Source organism: Balaenoptera physalus, assembly GCF_965194825.1.
Source record: "Balaenoptera physalus genome assembly, chromosome: 19".
In the NCBI taxonomy this organism is placed as follows: Eukaryota; Metazoa; Chordata; class Mammalia; order Artiodactyla; family Balaenopteridae; genus Balaenoptera; species Balaenoptera physalus.
In genome coordinates, this window is record NC_138900.1 from 49410463 (window position 1) to 49435203 (window position 24741).

The 24741-nt window shown below is 48.1% G+C and overlaps 1 protein-coding gene and 1 long non-coding RNA gene across 4 annotated transcripts in view; one reads left to right on the forward strand and one right to left on the reverse strand.

Annotated features, from left to right (window-relative positions):
• Positions 1-24741, reverse strand: part of RANBP10 (RAN binding protein 10) — a 67688-nt gene that overhangs the window by 13042 nt on the left and 29905 nt on the right. For 2 of the 3 annotated variants that reach the window (XM_082439632.1, XM_082439634.1), the window contains one exon: positions 6365-6532. The exons of the other annotated variant lie outside the window; for it this stretch is intronic. In XM_082439632.1, coding sequence (XP_082295758.1) covers positions 6365-6532 — 168 coding nt within the window. The remainder of the gene's footprint in view (positions 1-6364; positions 6533-24741) is intronic. 3 annotated transcript variants of the gene reach the window in all.
• On the forward strand, positions 6539-20637 carry LOC309649582. The gene is made up of 2 exons (XR_014257211.1): positions 6539-13895; positions 14260-20637. It is a non-coding gene; the product is annotated as an uncharacterized lncRNA (long non-coding RNA).

A 24741-nucleotide genomic window follows, 5' to 3' on the forward strand; every position in this document is an offset into this window, starting at 1 on the left:
CCACCTGGTTTCCCATGTCCCTGTGGGCCCCACGAGGGTCCGTCACAATGGCTGGGGGAGGAGCTGGTCACCACACCTCCCCTATGGTGAAGGACAAGCACTAGCCAGGGCTTGGTAGGTTTATTTTTTATTTTACTTTATTTTATTTATATTTTTAATAAATTTATTTATTTATTTATTTTTGGCTGCTTTGGGTCTTCGTTGCTGTGGGCGTGGGCTTTCTCTAGTTGCGGCGAGTGGGGGCTACTCTTTGTTGCGGTGCGCGGGCTTCTCATTGTGGTGGCTTCTCTTGTTGTGAGCTCTAGGCACGCAGGCTTCAGTAGTTGTGGCACACGGGCTCAGTAGTTGTGGCTTGTGAGCTCTAGAGCGCAGGCTCAGTAGTTGTGGCGCACGGGCTTAATTGCACCACCGCACGTGGGATCTTCCCGGATCAGGGCTCGAACCCATGTCCCCTGCATTGGCCAGCGGATTCTTAACCACCGCGTTACCAGGGAAGTCCTGCCTGGTAGGTTTACACCCTGGCCTTCCCTTTGCTGAGTCGCTTGGCCAGAAGTGAAGTCAGATATTTGGGTATTTGTCCACAGCATTTCTACCCTCTCAGGGAAAACCTGCTAGGAAGGACTAAACCCAAATGATCTACCGTGAGGCCTCTCTAGGCCTGATTGTTCTCTTGATCCAACATGTATTTATGGAGACCTCCTGTGTATGCCAGGCCCTTTCCCATCCATTACCTCATCTGATCCTCATACCAACTATGGGTAGCAGGCTTTCTTACCCCCATTTTACAGATGTGGAAAGTAAGCCTCAGAGGTTAAATGATTTGCCAGCAGTCATAAAACCAGCAGAAGCTAGTGGGACTGGACTCATTCCTAGTCTGATGCTCCAACATCATCTCTAAGCTGACAGAGCAGTGGAGACAGAGAAGGCGGCAGCTGCCCATCTTCAGCCCATACTTGCCCAGAGTCCCCAGAGATTCCGAGTTGACAAAGCCCAAGTTAACAGTGGCCTGTGTACCCTCTGAACCCTCCTGCCAAGAGAAGAAGCTGTGTTTCTAGGGACCTTAGTCCTGAATCAGAAGTGAGGGTAGAAGGGATAGGGACCCTAAATATAGGAAGAGCCCTGAGCAGGAGAGGGGCCTCAGCATATCTACCAGAGCATTCATATTTTGCAGATTGAGAAATGACTCAAGGCCCAAGGACACTCTCCCAAGGGCTCATAGCCTTCCCATTTTTTAAAATTCTTATATCTTCTAGAAGCTCCTAAGCTTTTGGCCTGAGAGGTTTTCAAACCACTGACTAGAGGTCCCTGTCTGCTCCCTCAACTCCACCCCAAAAAGAAACTGAAACCCAGCAAGACTGAAGAACAGGTGAGGGTCTGATGATAGGTCTCCCAGTAAACCTGGGGCCAGAATCCTGACAGCAGCCAAGTGAGCATCCCATGTTCTTTCTCTGTGCTGGGCACTGGAATCATGTCTTACAAGGAAGCATTTAATCCTCAGAACAACCCTGGAAGGTGTATACTGTCTCTGACACTAGTTTACATATGAAAAAACCAAGGCACAGAGAGACTGTTTACATTCTTTACTGGGCTATTTTGCTCCTCAGTGAAAGAAGTTCAGAAACCCATGACCTTCCTGCCTGAGGCAACTCCTGAGCCCCACAAGCAGAGTCAGCAGTCACAGAACTAGCAGGATGGAATCTGGAAGCCCCTCCATGTCCACCCACCAGGTCTGCATGGGAGCTGCCCCCATGAATCTCAGTGTGGCCAGGCAACTGCTGTACTCCCAGGCTCCTGAAGAGGCCCACAGAACCCTGGAAGAAAGCGGAGTCCAGGCTCCATCAATTATCTGCAGTGTGACCTTTGGCAAGCTACCCAACCTCTCTGAGCCCATCTGAAAAAAGGGGGTAACAATATACCCAACACCTCAAGAAGGAAGGAGAAACAGATTCTCTATGAAAGCTGCTTCATAAACTGTGAGGTCTAGGTACAAGTTGGCTACAGTTGCGCCACAGGGCAAGACAACTGCCACATTTCTGCCCAGGGGATGACCTACCCGGGTTTGCCTAGCTCTACTCACAATGGGACTCAGGAAGGACAAGGCCTTGAGGTGCTTCCAGGAAGATGAGGAAAGAGGCTACTCCACCCCCTATTGCACTGAACAAGGGCAACACTGCTCCCTATAGCCCTGTAGGTCTCTGGGAGCCTCCACAAAGACACTGTGATGGCAAGATCTGAGATGGCCCAAGGGAAGATCTGAGAAGGTCCAGGCAAAGATCCAGGATGCAAATAGGACATTCAAACCTGCTGCTAAGAAGTACCCTGAGCCAAAAAGACATAGCTCAGGGGTCACTGAGGCTGAGGGTATAAAGAGCCTGTATAAAAATTACTCTGGGGACTTCCCCGGGTGTTCAGTGGTTAAGAATCCACGCTTCAGGGCTTCCCTGGTGGCACAGTGGTTAACAGTCCGCCTGCCAATTCAGGAGACACGGGTTCGAGCCCTGGTCTGGGAGGATCCCACGTGCCGTGGAGCAACTAAGCCCAGGCGCCCTAGAGCCCGTGCTCTGCAACGGGGGAGGCCACCGCAATGAGAGGCCCATGCACCGCAGCGAAGAGTGGCCCCTGCTCGCCACAGCTAGAGAGGTCCCGCACGCAGCAACGAGGACCCAACGCAGCCAAAAATAAATAAATAAATAAATAAATAAATAAATGTATTTATTTATTTATTTATTTAAAAAAAAGAAAAAGAATCCGCGCTTCCACTGCAGGGGGTGCGGGTTCGATCCCTGGTGGGAAAGCCAAGATCCCACATGCTGTGCAATGCAGCCAAAAAAAAAATTACTCTGAAAGCTCATGGACCACTTGTGGGTGAGACGTCAGTCTCCAGTCTCCATTCACTCAGTGTTCATTTGTTCTCCCGTCAAGTATTTGCTGAGACCTCCCAGGAGCTAGGCCTTATGACAGGCAATAGGGAACCAGCTGTAAGCCTGGCCCTAAAAGTGCTGCAAACTCCAGCAAGAGAGATGGCGTGCAACTAGTAATTACACAGACAACTGACCAATGACACACAGGGTGAGTGTTGTGACAGAGGACAATGGAGCAAATAAAAGGAGCGGGGTGGCCAGAGGCAGGAAACATCACTCTGCTTCTCTAAAGAGAGAAATGTTCTGAGGTTAGAGAGCAATGATTGGCTCACTGATCCTGCGTGAGATTCTGAAGTGCATTATATTGATAAGCTGGCTTGAGAAAAGGAAACAAGGTCATTAGATGATTCACCAAGTGGTCTATCACTTTCACTGACTTCCCATCAAATTTCGTGATCTAGAAAATGCAGAGGACAGGTCATATCCATTCTTTAGTAAGGTCTCAGTAGTATCCTTGTGGAAAAGACAGAAAAACACAAGATTCAATTAACAATGAAGTGATTCTTAAATGGCTGGTGTCTACCTGGACAAGCTGTAGGCTGAAGGGCTCAAATCCAGCCTTGTCCTCTTCCAATATTTTTATCAATATCTTGATGAAAACACAAATAAACATGTTTATCAAAATTTAGGTTAATACAATGCTGAAGAGGATACCAAATATTCGAGATAGAAAAAGCAAGACCAAAGAAGATCGTGACAGGCTAGAAAAACAGATAATATAGGCCTAAAGGAAGTTTTATTACAAGATGTGTGAGGTCTTCCATGGGGTCTATATAAACACGTACTAGGGGGGACTTCCCAGGTGGTGCAGTGGTTAAGAATCTGCCTGCCAATGCAGGGGACATGGGTTCGACCCCTGGTCCGGGAAGATCCCACACGCAGAGCAACTGAGCCCGTGCACCACAACTACTGAGCCTGCGTGCCTAGAGCCCGTGCTCCGCAATAAGAGAAGCCACCGCAATGAGAAGCCTGCGCACCACAATGAAGAGTAGCCCCCACTCACTGAAACTAGAGAAAGCCCACTCAAAGCAATGAAGACCCAACGCAGCCAAAAATAAATAAATTAATTAAAACAAAACAAAACAAAACAAAAAAAACATGTACTAGGGAGAGGAGTTTTTATTTTTCTATTTTTTTTGGTCGCGCCGCACGGCATGTGGGATCTTAGTTCCCCAACCAGGTATCAAACCCGTGCCCCCTGCAGTGGAAAGTGCGGAGTCTTAACCACTGGACTGCCTGGGAAGTCCTGGGAGATGAGTTTTTAAAAACAGTGAGGGGGCTTCCCTGGTGGCACAGTGGTTAAGAATCTGCCTGCCAATGCAGGGGACACAGGTTCAAGCCCTGGTCCGGGAAGATCACATATGCCGCGGAGCAACTAAGCCCGTGCACCACAACTACTGAGCCTGAGCTCTAGAGCCCACAAGCTACAACTACTGAGCCCACGTCCCACAACTACTGAGCCCACACACCACAACTACTGAAGCCCATGTGCCTAGAGCCCATGCTCCGCAGCAAGAGCAGCCACCGCAATGAGAAGCCTGCGCACCGCAAGAAAGAGTAGACCCCGCTCGCCACAACTAGAGAAAGCCCACATGCAGCAACGAAGACCCAACGCGGCCTAAGTAAATAAACAAATAAATAAAATAAAAACAGTGTGAGGGTCTGGGCTGACATTAAGGTGGCCATGAGCGCCTTAGGGACCTAGGGATCTGACTGACAAAGAGCTTAGGGCCCAGAGGCGGGAGGTGCAGGTGCAGAAGGGACAGCAGATATGCCCCAAATCTTATGTCCCACAGCAGGTGCCATGCTCTGAGCAAAGTGTGGACAAGCTGAAGAGATGTAAGGAGGGCAAGTATTCAGAGCAGACGGGCAGAACTGGGCCTGGCTCGGAGGGGCAAGTGAAACAGGGCTTGGGTAAGGACTGATAGCCCGTAACAGTGGCCCCTGGGACTCTGACAGCAGAAAAGTTAAGAGGCAGGAAATAGCTGGAGTCAGAGAACAGAGTGGGGAATGAGGAGTCATCTTGAGACCTTGGCCTTGCCCTCCAGCAGCTAGCTCCTCACAGGCTGGACACCAGCAACTGCAGCTAGGTGGCCATGGATTTCAGGGGAGAGTTTCTCCGGATGTGCACCTGGGTCAGCTCTGCATCGTCTGTGCTATGCTCTTGGCTGCCCATTCTAGGCTGTGGCATCTGACTGCCCTGTTGAGGAATGCTGGCTCCTGCTCGCTCAGCCCCAGCTGCAAGTAAACCCCATTTCCACTCAGGTCCCCTGATTTTGCCCGGGCTCATCTCCTGGAGAAGCCACAGAGGGATGTGGGGAGTGGCAGCCACCTTTTGACTGCCCCGCAAACCAGGGGAAGTGAGCCTCCTACAAGTTGGGCTCAAAGTAAAATGCCCAACTCCCTTTCCTGGCAAGGCCTGTGGTCAACCTGGCTGATAGGGTTCTGCCAGATTAGAGACCTCTGCAAACCCAGGCAGGCCGGCCCAGCAGTTAGGTACCACCTCAGGGCCACTTTGGCCATGGGTTCCACTCACTCAAGGGCCAAATAGCAGTCAGCCCTACTAGGGCAAGGTGTCAGAATAGCCAAAGTTCCTCTCTCTCTTAGTTTCTAATCCTAAATTCCTAAATGTGTACAGGACTACTCTTCAAGGTATCCTCCAGAGTTCTCAAGACCTTCCAAGGACTGCCGCTTCTCCTGGGTTTCTGATCCTAGTTGACAGCACAACTAATCCAGCCACTTTACCATGTTCCCTTCTTTCCAGTGCACCCCATCTATCACTAAGCCCTGCTGCGGCACCCCTAGGCCTTTGCAGGCCTGTTCTCCACTGCCTGCACCCATCACCACGGCCACGGCTCATGCCACCTGCCTCTTCCTCAGCCCTTACTCCAATCAGTCCCTCCTTCTCAGTTTAACCAAAGGGACTTTTTCAATATAACTCTGTCCAGGTTGCTGTCTATTAACCACAAACAGGCCAGAAGAGACCTGACCCCATCTGACTCCAGCCTGTTTACCTCCTGTACTAGAGCAGCCCTCACTGTTGCTCCATAGCAACCAGTGCCCTGCAGAAGGGCCAGAGAAAGTCTGGGCCCAGGCGACAGGCATACAAATCACTACCACTGTCAAGTAGGTACTAGGGCCCCTCAAACTTCTCATTGACCCTAAACCTCGCTCCAATGAGTGTCACACAGGCCAGGAGCATGACCACGACATTGCTGCTCTCTCAGCACTGACCCAGGCTCAATAAATGCTGCTGAATGGATGGATTAACAAAGGGACCACTTCTATACCCTCCGTTCCCCTTGCAGGGCTCTGATGCTAGGAAATGGCTGCAGTTGCCCTGAGCTCAGCAGAGGATCTACAACACTGCTTTGGCTTAAAAGCCTCTCACCAACCAAAGTGGCTCCACAGGGCAGACCCTCCAAGGTCCCCTATGTACCCACCAAGGCTGTGGCCATTCTTGGTGTAGAAGCAAGTGCCATTGATGAGGTTGACGCAGCAGCCAATCACGTCTCCTGTAGTGAATGTGGGACCATAGGGCTGGCCAGTCCCCGAGGAACAGAAGGAATGCCCATCATCACCATGGTAACCATAGGAATGTTTATCCCAACCTGTGGGGGAAAAGAGAGCAAGAGCTGAGGTGAGGTACTTGAGAGAAAAACAAGACAGTCACAGAAGCCCACCCAGGTCTGAGCTCCTCTCCCTAGCCTGCTACCACCTCACCAGCACTCCTGGCCTCTCACAGAGCCAGCTGTGGGCAGGGTCTGGCTATGCTAAATGAGCAGTGAGTTCAGCAAGTCACTGCCCTGAGGAGTTGAGGCAGCCCTACTGAAGAAGGAGCCCAAGCTGTGGTTGATAGGAACCAAAACCATGAGTGCCCTGGAAGGGACTTATCAGAGGGCCATGAAACAAGGACGTAGTTGGGGAAAGCCTCATGAAGGAGAAGAGGCTTGAACTGAACTCTGAGGTGTATCATGGTGTTGTTTTTCTTTTTTTTAATTTATTTATCTTATTTATTTCTGGCTGCACTGGGTCTTCGTTGCTGCGTGCGGGCTTTCTCTCGTTGCGGCGAGCGGGGGCTACTCTACATTGAGCTGCGCAGGCTTCTCATTGTGGTGGCTTCTCTTGTTGAGGAGCAACGGGTTCTCGGTGCAGGGACTTCAGTAGTTGGGGTGTGCGGGTTCAGTAGTTGTGGCTCGTGGGCTCTAGAGCGCAGGCTCAGTAGTGGTGGCGCACGGGCTTAGCTGCTCCGTGGTATGTGGGATCTTCCTGGACCAGGGATCGAACCCGTGTCCCCTGCATTGGTAGGTGGATTCTTAACCACTGCACCACCAGGGAAGCCCCTGATGGCTTCTCTTTGTTGTGGAGCACGGGCTCTAGGTGTGCGGGCTTCAGTAGTTGTGGCACGCAGGCTCAGTAGTTGCGGCTCATGGGCTCTAGAGCGCAGGCTCAGTAGTTGTGGCACACGGGCTTAGTTGCTCCACAGCATGTGGGATCTTCCCAGACCAGGGCTCGAACCCGTGTCCCCTGCACTGGCAGGCGGATTCCTAATCACTGTGCCACCAGGGAAGTCCCATGGTTGTTGTTCTTTTAATTTTTTTTTAACTTAAGTATAATTTACATGTAATAAGAGTCTTCCTTTTTAATTGATAGTTCAACAAGTTTTAACAAATGTTACCACCACCACGATCAAGATATAGAACATACCCATCACTCCAAAAAGTTTTCCCTCATGCCTCTTTGCAGTCAATTCCACTCCACGCACCCCCAAGTCTTTGGCAACACTGGTCTGATTTGTTCCTATGGTTCTGCCTTTTACAGAATGTCATATAAATGGAATCACAGAATATGGAGTTTCTTGTGTCTGGCATCTTTCACTTAGCATAACGCATTTGAGACTCATCCACATTGTTAGGTGTACCAGTATTTTGCTTCTTTTATTGCTGAGTAGTACTCCATTGTATGGACATACCACAGTTTGTCCGTTCCCTAGCTGATGACATATAGTTGTTTCTAATTTTTTGCTATTATGAATAAAGCCAATAAATATTTGTATATAGGTCTTTGTGCAGACATATGTTTTCATTTCTCTTAAGTAAATACTAAGAAGTGGTACTGCCAGGTCACAAGATAAGTATATCTTTTACTTGATAACAAACTGCCAAACTGTTTTCCGAAGTAGCTGTACTGTTTTGCATTCCCACCAGCAATGTATGAGTTCACAATCTCACCAGCACTTGTTACTGTCAGTTGTTCTGGTTTTCTCTTCTTCTCTTAGACATTTTAGTAGGTATGTAGGGGCTTTAATTTGCATTTCCCCAATGTCCAAGGATGTTGAGCATCTTTTCATATACTTATTTACCATCAGTTTATTAGAAAATTATTGAATTGTCTATTCAAATTTTTAACCCATTTTAAATAAAAATCGGGTTGTATATCTTACTGAGTTATAAGGTTATAGATATATTTTGGATACAAAATGTGTTTTACAAATATTTTCTCCCAGTCTGTGGCTTGTCTTTTTCATTTTCTTAACAGTATCTCTCAAAGGCCTGCTGGGATTTCTTTTTCTTTATCATTTTTTTAATTATTTTTTTTTATTGGTGTATAGTTGATTTCTTGCTGGGATTTTGATTGGGATTGTGTTGAATCTACAGATCAATTTGGAGAGAATAGATAGCTTAATAATATTGATTATTCAAATCCATGAACATGGTATACCTCTCCATTTATTTAGGTCTTCTTTAATTTCTCTCAACAGATTTTTAACAAATTTATTTCTAAGTATTTCACTTTCAATATTATTATATATATATATTTAATAATAACACTGAACTTTTAAAAATTTATTTATTTTATTTATGTATTTTTGGCTGTGTTGGGTCTTCATTGCTGCATGCAGCTAGTTGTGGAGAGCAGGGCTACTCTTTGTTGCTGTGTGTGGGCTTCTCATTGCAGTGGCTTCTCTTGCTGCAGAGCACGGGCTCTAGGTGAACAGGCTTCAGTAGTTGTGGCACGTGGGCTCAGTAGTTGTGGCTCACAGGCTTAGTTGCTCCGTGGCATGTGGGATCTTCCCGGACCAGGACTCGAACCCATGTCCCCTGCATTGGCAGACGGATTCTCAACCACTGCACCACTAGGGAAGCCCTTATTATATTATTTAAAATTTTATTTTCTAATTGTTTCTTGGTATTATATCAAAATATAATTGATTTTGGGGGTGGGAGGATGGGGTCAAGGTTTCTTTCTGGAGTGATAAAAATGTTCTAAAATTAGATTATGGGGCTAAAATTAGATTATGCTCCGTGCTGCGGAGCAAGTAGGCCTGTGCACCACAACTACTGAGCCTGCGCTCTAGAGCCCGTGAGCCACAACCACTGAGCCTGTGCCACAACTACTGAAGCCCACGTGCCTGGAGCCTGTGCTCCGCAACAAGAGAAGCCACTGCAGTGAGAAGCCCACGCACCACAACGAGGAGTGGCCCCCACTTGCCGCAACTGAGGAGGGCTGTGCACAGCAACAGAGAACAAAAGCAGCCAAAATAAATAAATAAGTAAATAAAATAAATTTATTTAAAAAAAAAAAGAGTACAGAAAGTGGGGCATCCTTGAGGGTCAAAGAATAGGTTCTATTTTTTAAAAATAAATAAATAAATAAATAAAATTAGATTATGATAATGGTTGCACACCTCTGTAAACATGTTAAAAACCACTGAACTGTACACTTTAAAAGAGTAGATTTTATGGTATGTAAATTTTATCTCAATAAAGCTATTAAACACACACGTATTTGAGTTTTTATATATTCATCTGGTATCCTGCATCCTTGTCAAACTCACCAATTAGTTCTGGTAGCTTTTGTGAAGATTACAGTGCCCACTGGGAAAGGGTTCCTAAGCAAGAAGCCCCACTTCCCACATACAAAGAACATATGTGCAATTCAGAGAAAGCCAGAAGCACCAGACTTCAGGCCAGAGGCCCGAGTTCTCGGCATGGAGTCTCCCAAGATGGGCTATTCTGCTACAGTGTCCTGCAGCTGCTAGAAACCCAAACTTCTGCTCCAGTGGCCTGGGATGCCAGGGATGGCGGTGGGGCTCTCTCAATGCTGCTTGACCAGCACAGCCTTCCCTAAAGCCAAGTCCACTGCTTACCACCTCCTGAGGCCATGTGGCTGTGGGGGAAGACTGTCCAACAAAGCCACTGCCCATTCTAGCCGTCCCCAAAGAATCCTTGTAGACAGACTGCTTGCTGTTCCTATGGTTCCTCTCAGAACTATGTCCACAGCTGCTGACAGATGCTCACTGGCTCCTCCCTTTGGCCAGTGCGTCAGGGTTTGCCAATGCTTGCCCCTTGAAGATTTCCGTAACATTCTTTGGTCCTCCCCTAGCATACTGCTCACATCCTTGATCAATTCCGGTTCCTGCTGAGCCTCTCCAATCACCAGTCACTGTTCCTGGGACTGTCCCTGTCTCACTCACCACTTCCTAACCCTTCCCCCAACCCCCACCATCAGAAGTCTGAGAGGTGACACAGGTGTGTGCATATACATGTGTGTTTGTGTGTAGTGACTAGTTCCAGCCCACTTCTTTCTCACACAAGGATGATCCTGTGTGACAGACCTTTTATGCAGATTTTACTGTCTAGAAGGTAGAAGACACACACTGGAAGGTTTTCTTTTTTTTTTTTTTTTTTAGCTTTCTCCAATTGAAGCAGTAGGTACTTTTTTTTTTTTTTTTGAAGCAGTAGGTACTCTTAAAAAACTAATACAAATGTGGCCATTTGATTTATTAAAGCTAGAGAAATCTTCCGGAAGAACTGTTTCCAACTTGGTCAGTGACTCAAGGATATCTGGGAGCTATTTTTGTCTCAGTGTATGAGAGCTGCTCAATAATGATCACCAAAACAACAGATGCTTACATTTTCAAAGACCTAAAATAAAAATTAAAGTATTTTTGAATACTTTTCTTCAAAAATAAACTATACAATTATTTTGACAAACCTACCATAGAATTTTTGGATTTTTAACTCAAGCTACTCAAGCTATAAATATGGATTTAAAATTTAAAAAAACTAAGGAACTCAATAAAAAACCAAAATATTTATTTAGAGTCAATTCAGGATTCACCATCACCTCAGTTTGGCTGAAAAATAGATACATTTTCCTGTTTTGTTTTGTTTTTCTTCAATTTCCAAATGATTTATCAATTATATAGATTTGCCCAGAGGAAGAAAATTCATAGTCCCTGTGACACACTGAATAAGGCCTCCCAAAGATGTCCAGGTCCTAATCTCTAGAACCTGTGAAATATGCTACCTTGCATGGTAATAAAGATTTTGCAGAAGTGATTAAGTCAAGGCTCTTGAAATGGGGAGATTATCCTGGATTATCTGGGGGCAGGGAGGGTAGGATAATGCAATTACAGGGCTACTTGTAAGAGAGAGGCAGAAGAGTCAAGTCAGAAAAGGTGATGTGATGGTGGAAGCAGAGAAAGAATGGAAGATGCTATTACACTGCTGGCTTTGAAGATGGACGATGGGGGCCATAAATCAAGGAATGTAGGTGGACTATAGAAGCTAAAAAGGGCAAGGAAATGGATTCTCCCCAAGAGCCTCCAGCAAGACTACTACCCTGCTGACACCTTGATTTTAGGACTTCTGTCCTCCAGAACTGTAAAATGATTACTTTAAGCCACTACTATTGTTACAGCAGCAATAGGAAACTAATACAGTCCACTATGGCTATAGAAGAAGTTTTTGAGCATCTGGAATGATCAGTGCAGAGACGCAACACCTCAGCTACTTGTCTCTTGCTCGTCAAAGTGCTATGAAGTTAAAAGCTTTTCAAAGAAAATCACAGAGCTGTAATGTATCTTCAATTGAAGCTATCATTTCATAGCCAATATTTTTTCCAAACACAATTAAGAGCCTGTGTGTGTGTATAACGTGTATATGTATGTGTTTGAAAGGTAGCTTAGGTTAAAAACAGAATGTTATTATACAGCTCATTTAGTAACAGTGGCTGCAGCAGCAGCAGCAGCAGCAGCAGCAGCTTGGTTTAAGACCTCTGTGCTGGACTTCCCTGGTGGCACCGTGGTTAAGAATCCGCCTGCCAATGCAGGGGACATGGGTTCGAGCCCTGGTCCGGGAAGATCCCACATGCCGTGGAGCCAGCTGAGCCTGTGCACTACCACAATGAGAAGCCCGCCCGTAGCAACGAAGACCCAATGCAGACAAAAATAAGTAAATAAAATGAATAAATTAAAAAAAAAAAGACCTCTGTGCTACTTTCCCATCCTCTGGAAAGAACATGCATCATCCAACTGTTATCAATTAGTTAATAAAGGCCTACTCCATGGAGTCGACAAAGTGAGGGTGATGGGTGGTGTGAAAGGAGCAGAGAAGACATTAATATATAAGTAAATCAATAAGCAAACAAGAAAACACCTGGTAGAGGAAATGTGCTCTGAAGAAAACAAAGCCAGATGATAGTCTGGAAGTGGGACTGGGGATGAGGACTGACCAGGATGGAGTAGTCAAGTTAGTCCTCGCTGAGGGCTGACCCCTGAGCAGAGGTCTGCTTGATGAGAGAATCAGAAGGAAGAACTTTTGGGGTAAAGGGAATGAGCTCAGCATGTCTGAGAAACAGAGCCAGTGGGGCTGGAGCTGAGTGAGACTTAGGAAAGACTGGGAGCAGAGGTGACAGGGTTTGCTGGATGTGGGCACTGATAGTATGAGGGGAAGTAAGGATGACTCCCAGGTTTTTGTCCGGGCAAATGGGTGGATGGTGGTACCATTTACTAAGAGACAGGGAAGATGGGCAGAAGGAAGAGATCTTTAGGACACATTAAGTTTGAGACGTCTTATTAGACATCTAAGCAGTTGGGTGGCAATACGAGGCAGGTGAGATGACTGTGGCTCATCCCAGATGTGACAGGGCTGCCATGGGAACACTCACTAAACAAACAGTGGTGTGGACAGAAAACTTAAAATGAAGTCACTGGAGGATTTTCCTATGTGTTGTCCTCATACAATGGCTTTCTGTTTTTCCTCTGGTAGAAAAATTCAGGCTAGTCAAGGACTAGAAAGGGCAGAACAAACACAAGAGAAAGGCACCCGAAGCCCAAAATAGATGAGGACATGTTAAAGGGCACAAAGTTACTCTAAATGGATTCAGTTACCCCGCCCTCAATGAACCTTCTCCCCAGGGCTTGAGAAGCTGTATAGCAGACAGAAGCTGGTACTACCACAGCCATTCTTGAGGAATCGGGCAGACAGAAGAAAAACTACAAGGCCAAGGCCTAACTGCTGTTGCACATTCTGCAGTGAGTCTGTTTCTTGTTGTCAGTCTCAGGCTAAGGAGGGGGGTTTGGCCTCTGTTAGAAAGAAACACTGTAGTCCTGGGTGCCAGGGTAGCCAGTGTGACCTGAAGGGCCCCTGCAGTCTGGTCCTGGACATAGCACTGTCTCTCCAAGATGGTAGGCCCTGCGCAGTCACTCACCTCCTCAGACCTTGGTTCCCTTCTCTACAAAATGAAAGGGGAGCAATCAGACATCATTGTCAAAGGGCCCTAGGTGTCTACTTGTAAGAAACACTCCAAGACTCCAAACCAATCAGTAAGTATGGTAATCCCCATTTGAGGGCTGAGGAAGCTGAGGCACTGAGAGGCTCCACAAAGGCCTGTGGTCCTGCAGATTACAATCTCAGAAGCTTGGGTCTCCTATCTTTTTTTTTTTTTTTTGGCCAGGCCACGCGGCTTGTGGGATCTTTAGTTCCCCGACCGGGGATGAAACCCGCATCCCCTGCAGTGGAAGCGCAGAGTCTTAACCACTGGACCGCCAGGGAAGTCGCCGGGTCTCCTATCTTCTGAGGAACATTCAAGTAAGCTCCAAGCAGGTACCCATGAGGGTGAAGACAAAACCTCCTTCTTCCTGGGGTGGCCCCAACCAATTGTAGGGAAGAGGAAGATGCTTTAAAGGTAGAACAGGGGGCTTCCCTGGTGGCGCAGTGGTTGAGAATCTGCCTGCCAATGCAGGGGACACGGGTTCGAGCCCTGGTCTGGGAAGATCCCACATGCCACGGAGCAACTGGGCCCGTGAGCCACAATTACTGAGCCTGCGCGTCTGGAGCCTGTGCTCCACAACAGGAGAGGCCACGATGGTGAGAGGCCCGCGCACCGCGATGAAGAGTGGTCCCCACTTGCCACAACTAGAGAAAGTCCTCACACAGAAACGAAGACCCAACACAGTCATAAATAAATAAATAAATAAATAAAAGAACGTGAGTTTCTAAAAAAAAAATCAGAATGTTAACAAATTTAAAAAAAATAAAATAAAATAAAGGTAGAACAGCATGAGCTCCTCAAGACTGGGCTCCATCAGAACAAACTTCAGGTAACCCCTACAAGGCTTCTGGACCCTAGGCTTGGTCACCTGACCAATACTACTCCCTGTAGGTAACTGGCTGGGTTCCATCAACTTTTGAGAAGGGACTGGGCACAAGTCCCCCAGGGCTGCAAGAACAAACAGCAGGAAAGGGGAACAAGGAGTGCCAGGATTTGTCTGCCAGCTCCCCTTCACTGGGGAATAGCACTCCTTTTCTTAAGAAGTAGCTCCTTCCCTGTGCCAACCCTGTGGCTTCGGTGGGGAATGCTAATCCTAGTTAGCCTCCTCCCTGACCCAAGCTGGACCAGTAAGAGATCTTCCCAGAATTTTTGTACAAGGGAGCTGGGAGGAGAGCGGGTCTCAAAGCTCTGTGCTGTCATTGTTCCAACTTCATGTAGAAAGCCAGTTTGACAGACTAAAGCTAATAAACAGAAAGCAGAGACAAAAGACAGGGACAGAGACAGAAAGAAAAGTCCCAGACAGGATTTGAGTCCCTAAGACTTCGCTCCTCTGCTTGCCCTGAGGTCTGGCTGACCGAGTTGGTTAGAGATGGGATTCTCTACCTTGAAGCAACCGAAGTTCTCTGACTAAAGGGGCCACAGCCAAGCATCTTTTTCTTTACCTTGCATAACACGTGGCCCACAGTAGGTGCTCAAGAAATGTACGTTGAAATGAAAAGGGAAATGGGCCAAGGGCTGGCAGGAAGCCTGAAGTACAAGACACTGGGGTCAGACCATGCTGACACACCACCCATGGGCAATCCTGGGCTTGACTGTGAGTTTTGTTATCGTGATTTTTCTTTTCAAGCAAAGTAAAGCAGTTAGAGCAATCTGCCTGCATCATGCCCCCTTTTATACAGACTAATAGCGAAGGCACTTCCGGGCCTTTGAAAGAGGCTGCAGACCTGGCTCTATCCTTGGGAAAGTCATTTAACTTCTCTGGTCTCAGTTTCCTCATCTATGAAACAGGGCAGGTGATGCAAATATCCCTGCCAGCTCTAGAAGAATCGATGGTTCTTAGCCCTCCTTCTCATTAAGAGTCTAGCAACTATGGTCTTTCCCGTACCTCTGCCTGGGTAAGTCTCCCCTCCAGCCCTACCACCACCCTCAGCTTCAGGACAGGACCTCCTCCAACCCCCTATTCCTGCCCTGGAGTCAAAGTCAGCAACTTTCTAAGCGTGGGCCCTGGCAGGATAAGCAGTCACCCATCCCTGGATGGGCCTGGTGTGAAGCTGGGGTGACGTGCCTAGGAATTAGAGTTATCACCCTCACCACAGGGCCAGAGCCAGCTGTCTCAGAGGACAGTGGGATGTGAGGGCCAGAAGAAAACGAGGGGGCTCAGCTGCCCTGCACAGCTATCAGGCCCTGTAGGGAGACAGGTCCAGGTGGCTCTGGGTCAAAGGATGGCTGGTGCTGCACGACAGGGACAACACTGTGACAGAGAGTGCCACCCAACTAACCATTCTTCCCTCTCCAGAGAGAGTACGGCCTGTCACTCCCAGAGAGAATGGACGGATAGCCAGCCTGGTGCCCACATAGAAAAGCCTATCCCTGCCACATCAGACACCTATCAGACGCCAGTGACGCAAGGAGAAGCCACGCCAGGAGGCTTCAGGCCAGGAGGCCCCAAGCGCCCAGTTCAGATGCTCTGGCACCACCCACTTCCCCCTCCATCATCACTCAGAGGGGAACTCCCAATCACAGAAGTATGGGGGTGGCTGAGGAAATGGCTCATCATCTTGGCACTCCCAGATGCCATCCCTGGTGACAGTGTCCTCAAGGTGGGAAACTCTCTATAGGGGTGCCAGGGACTCCAGCATGATTGCTCCAAGAGTTGCCCCACGCCACTCCCATCTGGCAGGACACGTCAAGGGCCTCAGTCCCAGGGGAACTAGGAATGGAGAGGACTCCTACTTCTGAGTAGAAAGATTTCCACATCATCAGCGCATTAGCACAGAAACCTGGAAGGGGGCTGGTGCTGTGCCTGTCCACTAGGTTCTAGGCCTGGCCCGCAACTGACCAGCACACAGGGTCCAGCTCAGGCCTCACAAACTAGCCTAAGCTCTGGTCCCCATGCCACCACATCAGCCATCTCTCCCCAAGAAATGGATCCTGATCATCACTGGACTTCGGGATCAGAAAGACTTGGGTTTGAATCCCAATTCTGTCACTCCTTAGCCCTCTGAGTTCCCTTGGCTGAACTCTTTCAGGGTTGGTGGGAAGATTAAATGAGAATGGACATGGAACACCAGCCTACAGGAGGCACTCCCTGGCAAGTTTCCCTGGCCTCTCTGTCTCTAACACCAGCTCCATGGTCAAGCCTGGGCACTTCAGACTTCCTGCTCCTTTCTTTCCTGAGGGAGCGAGCGGGGTGGAGCTGGCTTTCCTAACTAACAGCCCACCAATGGCAGCCCTAGGCCTGTTCCACTCTTACTTGTCCCCAGTTTCCTGGGGAGGTCACCTGGCCCTCGGAGCAGTCGGCAGAGTTCAACAGCCATGTCATTCATGGGGCTGGCTATGCAGGGAAGGCGCTGGGCTGGCTTAGTTAGGGTGCTTCCTAAACCTGGGGTTGCTGTGGAGAGAGCACATATGTCATAGGAGACCTCATGGCAGGGCTGCTTCTCAAGGATGCACTCACTCAGAGTCACCACTCCCTGGAAATCCATCAGACAAATGTTTTCCCAATAACCTCAAATATCTTAAAAAATCTGATAGGACCCACAGCCTGGAGCAGCTCGACAATGGATAATGGGAAAGCAAAAGAGATTCTCATTCAGCAAACTCCATGTGGTGGCATCAGGAAGTCCCGTCATAGTACTCACAAGACTGTTACCCCAAGTTCTAGGAACCTTGGGACCAAGGAACAGGACCAACATAAGCCTAAGGTGATGCTTCTGGCAGCTCCAGGCCAAAGGGGCCGGGGGTGCCCTGGAGGGTCTTCTCTTTATGGTAGTTCAACATGAAAGCCAAGGCAAAGAGGACAGGAGAAAAAGGCTATCTCTGCAGACAGCTGTGACACCAGGTAGAGCCTGCCCTCATAGGGGCACCCAGGCCCTACACTGAGACAGATGTCAGCCTGAAGCCATGCGCAGGGTGAGGGACTGTACAGCCAGCGCCTGCATATAAAGGGGGCTTCTACAGGTCACATTCCTCCCCAACCCTGACAGAAATAGATACCTGATTGCCAGGAGAGGCCCAGGGGCATCCAGGGTGGGTCTTGTTGGGTCTGGCTAAGACATGGCTCAAGTGGCATCTGGCACATTTGGCAGGGCTACCTGCCAACGCCTCAGGCTCCCAGAGGACAGGCTGGGTCTGTCATCCATGCTGAACCAGGCTAAGGAAAGGGGTGAGCTGTCCCACTAAACTGAGGTACAACCTCAGCTCCCAGGCCTTGGTATCTCTCCTCTGGGATTGGGTTTGGCTTGTCCTTATTTCCACTAAGGTCCTTTCGAACTTCTGGGGAAAGCTAGTGGACAGATGACCCCTGGTAATGTAGGAGCCTGTGACTTTCTGCACATACTGCCAGATCCTGAGAAATGGGCATGCATAAAACCCTTCCCAAAAGAAGGCCCAGTGTGGTAGTCCAGTATTTCCAGGACCCCTAGATACAGACTCCCTCAAGGAGGCAACAAGAGGTTGAGCAGTAACTGGTCCCCACTCAGCTCCACCCTCATGTGGCCCCAGCCTGCAGCCACACCAGACGACACTTGATAATCTCTGTTTTCAGAGACTGACAAACTCAGGTTTCAGAACTGGCTCTTCTGCTGTCGATGAAACCTCTTATCTCAAAGGACTTAACTTAACCTGAAAAACACAGCCTTAAATCCAAAATTTTACCTCTGTGCTACAGAGAGGTAGGAGCTGGTATCTGGAAGAAGAAAACAGGATACTGTAGACAAGAAATCCCCAGGCCCAGGAATAATAACTTATTTGTTATCTTAGCTGCCTCATTTCAAAAGGCTGCCAAGCAGCCCTGATACACTGTGGTAATACAGCTCTCCCTGTGGGTGAGGTAAGAAAGGCCCAAGGAAAAGGACCACAGGCTTAACTGGCCACAGGGCCAAGGGCACTGCTGGCCCACAGAGGAGCAGCAGGGAAACAGAGGGTCTCTTACATGAAACAAGCTCCACAGTAGGGACTGGGGAGGGTCCTGTGGCACAAACCATTAACCCCCATGTGAACCACCAGGAGTTTTGACCAGCTACCTGGCCCTTGGGCCCAACTACCAAACCACCCTCTGCCTGGACTGCCCAGTAGAACCTGCTGCCAGAGCTACAAGGCCTCTGGGTTTCTATCCCTCCACTCCCACCCGGTCATTTCCCAAGGACATTTCAGAGAAAGAACAGAATGAGAAAGGCAACAAGGGGCTGGGCAGCACCAAGCGCATAAACCCCAACCAATCTTCCCACAGCCCTGGTCCTGGGCAGCTGTTCCAGTGGCTTCAGGGAATCTCCTGGCTGCCCCCCTTTTCCAGGGAGGGCTGCCTCAAGGTACCTTATAGGCGTGAACTCAGGACCATCACCAGTCAGCTTCTTCCCTTCACCAGCCTCAGGCAGTACTCACTTGGGAGGCTTGTACAGTGCCTACAATCAAGCCAGGGTTGCTGAGGCCTATTCCCAGGCACACTGCCGGGATTAGGAGGAGGTACACCCAGATGCCCAGTGGCGCCCTGATGATTCAACCCACTCAGCTGGAGAGAAGCACGACTTCCCTCACGGAGGGACTGAGCAGCCCCATGGCAGACCCCTGTGAAGCAACGTAGATCCTAGGGTGAAAGATGCTCCAAAGAGAGGTGGTGGTCAATGATGAATACGAAGGGGGCTCATCAGCTGTGGGGAACAAGGGTCTCAGCCCACATGGAGTGGGACAGAAGCAGTCCCCATTTGGTGGGTACAGACAAACAGCACTTCCAGACTACTGGAAACCCACTTACGTGCCAGTAATCGCTAAGACATCTGCTGCACAAAGCCACCTGCTATTGGTATTTGCTCTGAGCAGACATCTTATTCTGCATATCCTTAGGAGGATAGAGAGGAAGGATATCCAACACTCAGTTATTTATCGCCACACCAACAGGAGCTAGCCTCTGCCCTCATGAACCTGGCATGGACCCTCAGTGCTCTGCCCTGATCTCTGCTATCTGCTGTTCCTTTCCCATGGCACACGCAGATATGAAATATCAGCTGTTTGCAAAATGTGTCCCACCCAGTAGAAGCAGGCCCCAGCCACAGGGATTAGGACACAAACACTCCCATGGGTGTGCTCCTAATAGGCCACTCTGTTAGTAAGGTAACAGTCTTAATAAGGTCAGCTCCAGGGAGAGGAAAAGATGCTCACTTGATCATGACCTCATGTGGAATGAAAGCAGACAGTTGCCCTGCCACCCCTCTTTGCCCTACAACTACACCCTCCCCTCTCACCCCCACTGAGGCCCAGCTGCCAGGTGCCATTTGCTTCAGAAGATATGCCCCCCCATCCCCAATCCCCAGCTGTGGTTCTTCCAGCTGCTTCTTTTCCAACAGTTCAAGGAAAGGATGCCTCAATGGGCCTGGGTTCTCCTTTGAGGGGTTGTAGTAATTAAGGTAATAGATGCTACCCAAGAGAACAGCTGCCTCCTCCAAGGAAATGGCAAGGAGGAAACTATCAGCTGTCCAGCTCTGATGCGGATGAGGCCGCCTATCAACACAGCCTGAGTCTCCCTGGCTCTGTCTGACATACAAGACACAGAAGGAAGATCTGTTCTATCCTTGCCCCCTTCAAAGCACCCGAGCTTGGGAGAAGCCCAAATCCCCCTATATCCACACCCCGACTTTCTTCCTGCTTCTCCAATCCAGGGATGCCAGCCCATGCGGTTTGCTGCCAGCTCAACAACTAAAGGGTGGGGCTGCAGGTACACTCACCTGCCTGCAGATCATCCTTACTGGCTGCAAAGCCATTTAGCCAAGGGTTCTGACATTCTTATTTTGGGCCACACCTGTTCCTTGGTTCATACTTAAGGAGGCCAAAAACACTTTATAAAAGATAAACATCGGGCTTCCCTGGTGGTGCAGTGGTTGAGAGTCCGCCTGCCAATGCAGGCGACACGGGTTCGAGCCCTGGTCTGGGAGGATCCCGCGTGCCGCGGAGCGACTGGGCCCGTGAGCCACAACTGCTGGGTCTGTGTGTCTGGAGCCTGTGCTCCGCAACAGAAGAGGCTGTGACAGTGAGAGGCCCGCGCACAGCGATGAAGAGTGGCCCCCTCTCGCCACAACTAGAGAAAGCCCTCACACAGAAACGAAGACCCAACACAGCCATAAATAAATAAATAAATAAATTTATTTAAAAAAAAAAAGATAAACATCAACACTTCCACATCTTCCAACAGAAACCTCTGACCATGCAAGCTACGACATGCCCACATGTTCCCGGGAAAAACTGAGCACACGGCCTCATACGAGAAGCACTCCCTGTTACCACCTGCTCCCAGGGCCAAGTGAGACCCCTGGCATGGCTACCCTCTACTCCTGACAGCCCTAAAGGCAAAGATGTGCTTGCTGAGCCAGTACAGGAAAACCTATAAGAAAACACTCAAAAAATCAACATCCTGACTTTGGTTGCTATTCCATCTTCGTCCTCCATAATTCACCTCCAGCTAATGTACTAAACATGTCTACTCAAATACAGAAAACACAGCACTGGAGAGAAAATGCAGTTCAGATTACACCTAACTCCACTCTGATACACAAACACCCATAAAAGAACTTTAAATGTATAGGTACTTTCTTCCTCAGGTAGGAGAAAAAAAAAAAAACCTTCCTGGGGACTTCCCTGGTGGCACAATGATTAAGAATTCGCCTGCCAATGCAGGCGACACGGGTTCAATTCCTGGTCCGGGAAGATTCCACATGCCGTGGAGCAACTAAGCCCATGTGTCACAACTACTGAGCCTGAGCTCTAGAACCCGCGTGCCACAACTACTGAGCCCACATGCCACAATTACTGAAGTCCGCGCGCCTAGAGCCGGTGCTCCGCAACAAGAGAAGCCACCACAATGAGAAGCCTGCGCACCATAACGAAGAGTAGCCCCCACTCGTCACAACTACAGAAAGCCCACACGCAGCAATGAAGACCTGACGCAGCCAAAAATAAATAAATATATACATACATACATACATTTATTAAAAAAAAAAAACCTTTCTCAATAACAACATAAGCTAAAATTTGGGTACCCCTTTTTTGTATCAGGCACTATTCTAAGCACTTTAAGCACTCAATCCCCATACCCATCCCATATACGAGTTAGGTACTAGTATCACATCCATTTTACACATGGGGAAACTGAGACCCAGAGCAGTTAAGTAACTTGCTCTAGGTAACACAGCTACCAGGATGCTGTGGCTCCAGAGTCCATGTTCTTGGCCACTGAGCTATACTGCTCGAGAAGCCAACCACAGCCCTAGGGGTCTTTCCTCACACAAGCAAAAGTGAGCCAGTAGCTGGTTCAACAACACTGAGCCCCGACATACAGAAAAGGGGAGACAGTGACTCCTCCTACAGAATGAAGGTAGTGGCAGAGCCCCCATGCACAATCAGTGCCACAACAGGGCAGTGCAGGGAGGCTGAGCTCCAAATGAAGGCTTCTAGCCCAAGGCAGGTTGCAGGCCAGGGGGACCTGACTCGGCACTGGTTCCAAAACACACTTGGCTTACTGAAGCTACTTCACTGAGGCAAAGCACAGGGAAATGCAGGAATGGCCTGCTCCCATAGCCCAAGGGCATCTGTGCTCACTCTGGGAGAGCTGCTATAAAACGATGTGGTCCAGCCCCAAGGAGTTCACAACCCAGCAAGGATACAGTTGGGTAAATGTAGAAGAATCACATGGGGCAGGGTGGCAAGTGTCATCAGAGACATGATCAGGGCTGAAGGGGTCAGGCAAGACTGCACGAGGGGTCACAAGCAAGAAGGACACCTCCAGGGCAAGAAGGACATCTGCCAAGGGGCAGAGTAGGAAATGTCTGCAGGATGTTCGGGGTCCCACACGGATATGCTGGTGTGCAGCATGTGTGGAGGGCAGAGGTGGCAGAAAAGGCTGAGCAGGGCCCACAGCACCTGTGTCCTGTGGGCAGAGGGGTCAGAGGTCCAAAGCAGGCACGGGGCAGAGTGTACAAAGGGAATGGAGAGCAGAGGCCTGAGGTAAAGAGATTAATCAGGAGGCCATGGAAATAGCCCAATGGAGAAGCTGTAGAGGCTGGAGGCCCAATGGAGTAGGGATAGAGAAGGGGGCCAAATTAAAGAGATGCTTGGGAAGCAGCAGAACCATGGGATGAGAGAAAGGGAGGGCATGACAGTTACTCTGAGGTCTCCCACTTATGGGCCAAGGCAGACAGTGGCTGTCAACAGAGACAGGGAACACACGAGGATCTGGTTTTTGCAGGAAGGTAACCTCATTTTGGGGCAAGCGGGTTCAATGTCTATTGGACCTTAAGCAAAACACTGGGGTTTCTGGCGGCATGATCTGCTCAAAGACAAGAGTGGACACAGAGGACTAAGTTCTGTGCTCTTGCCTGGAGGGCTCTTCAGCTGCCCCTTAACTGCACTTTCAGGGCCTGGCAAAGCATAATCAACCATTCATAGGCAACAGAGAGTCTGCTGGGTTCCTCAAGGAAGGTGAGAACTGCCTCCACTACCTCCATACCCACTTCACCCAGCAACTTTAAGTTCTAATCAAGCCACAACTACTGAGCCCACGTGCTGCAACTACTGAAGCCCGTGCGCCTAGAGCCCGTGCTCCACAACAAGAGAAGCCACTGCGATGAGAAGCCTGCGCACCACAACGAAGAGTAGTCCCCGCTTGCCCCAACTAGAGAAAGCCCGCTTGCTGCAACTAGAGGAAGCTTGCATGCCACAACTAAAGATCCCGCATGCCACAACAAAGTTCCCACACATGGCAACGAAGATCTCGCGTGCCGCAACTAAGACCTGGCTCAGCCAAATAAATAAATAAATAAATAAATAAATTTTTAAAAAATTAACTCAAAATGGATCAAAAACCTAAATAGAAGAGTAAAATGGGAATTCCCTGGCAGTCCAGTGGTTAGGACTCACCACTTCCACTGCACGGGGAACAGGTTCGATTCCTGATCGGGAAACTAAGATCCCACATGCCATGTGGTGTGGCCAAAAAAAAAAAAAAAGAGTAAAATTATGAACCTCTTAGAAAAAAACATTTAATATTCACGACCTTGGATTTGGCAAAGGATTCTTAGATATGATACCAAAAGCATGAGCAACAAAAGAAAGAAATAGATAAACTGGACTTTATCAAAATTAAAAACTTTTGTGCTTCAAAAGATATCAAGAAAAGACAACCTGGGACTTCCCTGGCAGTCCAGTGGTTAAGAATCTGCACTTCCACTGCAGGGGGCACGGGTTCGATCCCTGGTCGGGGAACTAAGATCCCACATGCCTCAGTGTGGCTGAAAAAAATAAATAAATAAAAGAAAAGAAAAGACAACCTAATACACACACACACACACACACACACACACACACACACACACACACACACACACACACACACAAATGGAATACTACTCAGCCATAAAAAACAACGAAATAATGCCATTTGCAGTAACATGGATGGACCTAGAGATTATCATACTAAGTGAAGTCAGAAAAAGAAAGACAAATACCATATGATACCATGTGTATGTGAAATCTAAAATATGATACAAATGAATTTATTTACAAAACAGAAACAGAGTCACAGACATAAAGAACAAACTTACAGTTACCAAAGGGGAAAGGGGGGGTAAGGGGAGGGATAAATTAGGACTTTGGGATTAGCAGATACAAACTACTATATATAAAATAGATAAACAACAAGGTCCTACTGTATAGCACAGGGAACTATATTCAATAGCCTAAAATAAACCATAATAGAAAAGATATGAAAAAAGAAAAAAAAAGTCAACCTAAAGAATAGGGGATGGTGGTGTGATGAACTGGGCGATTGGGATTGACATGTATACAACTGATGACTAATAAGAACCTGCTGTATAAAAAAATTAAAAAATTATAAAAAAAAAGAATAGGGGAAAAGATTTGCAAATCATATAACTGACAAGAAACTTGTATCCTGAACATATAAAGAACTCTTACAACTCAATAATAAAAAGATAAATAACCCAATTTAAAAATAGGCAAGCTACGCAGCATGGCCAAAAAAAAAAAAGCAGAAGATATTAATAGACATTTCTCCAAGGAAGATAGACAAATGGTCAATAAGCACATGAAAAGAGGCTTGATATTATTAGTCATCAGGGAAATGAAATGAAAACCACAATGAAATACCGCTTCACACCCACTAGGATGACTATAATCAAAAAGTCAGATAATAACAAGTGTTGGCAAAGATATGGAGAAATCAACCCTCATACACTGCTAGTGGGAATGTAAAATG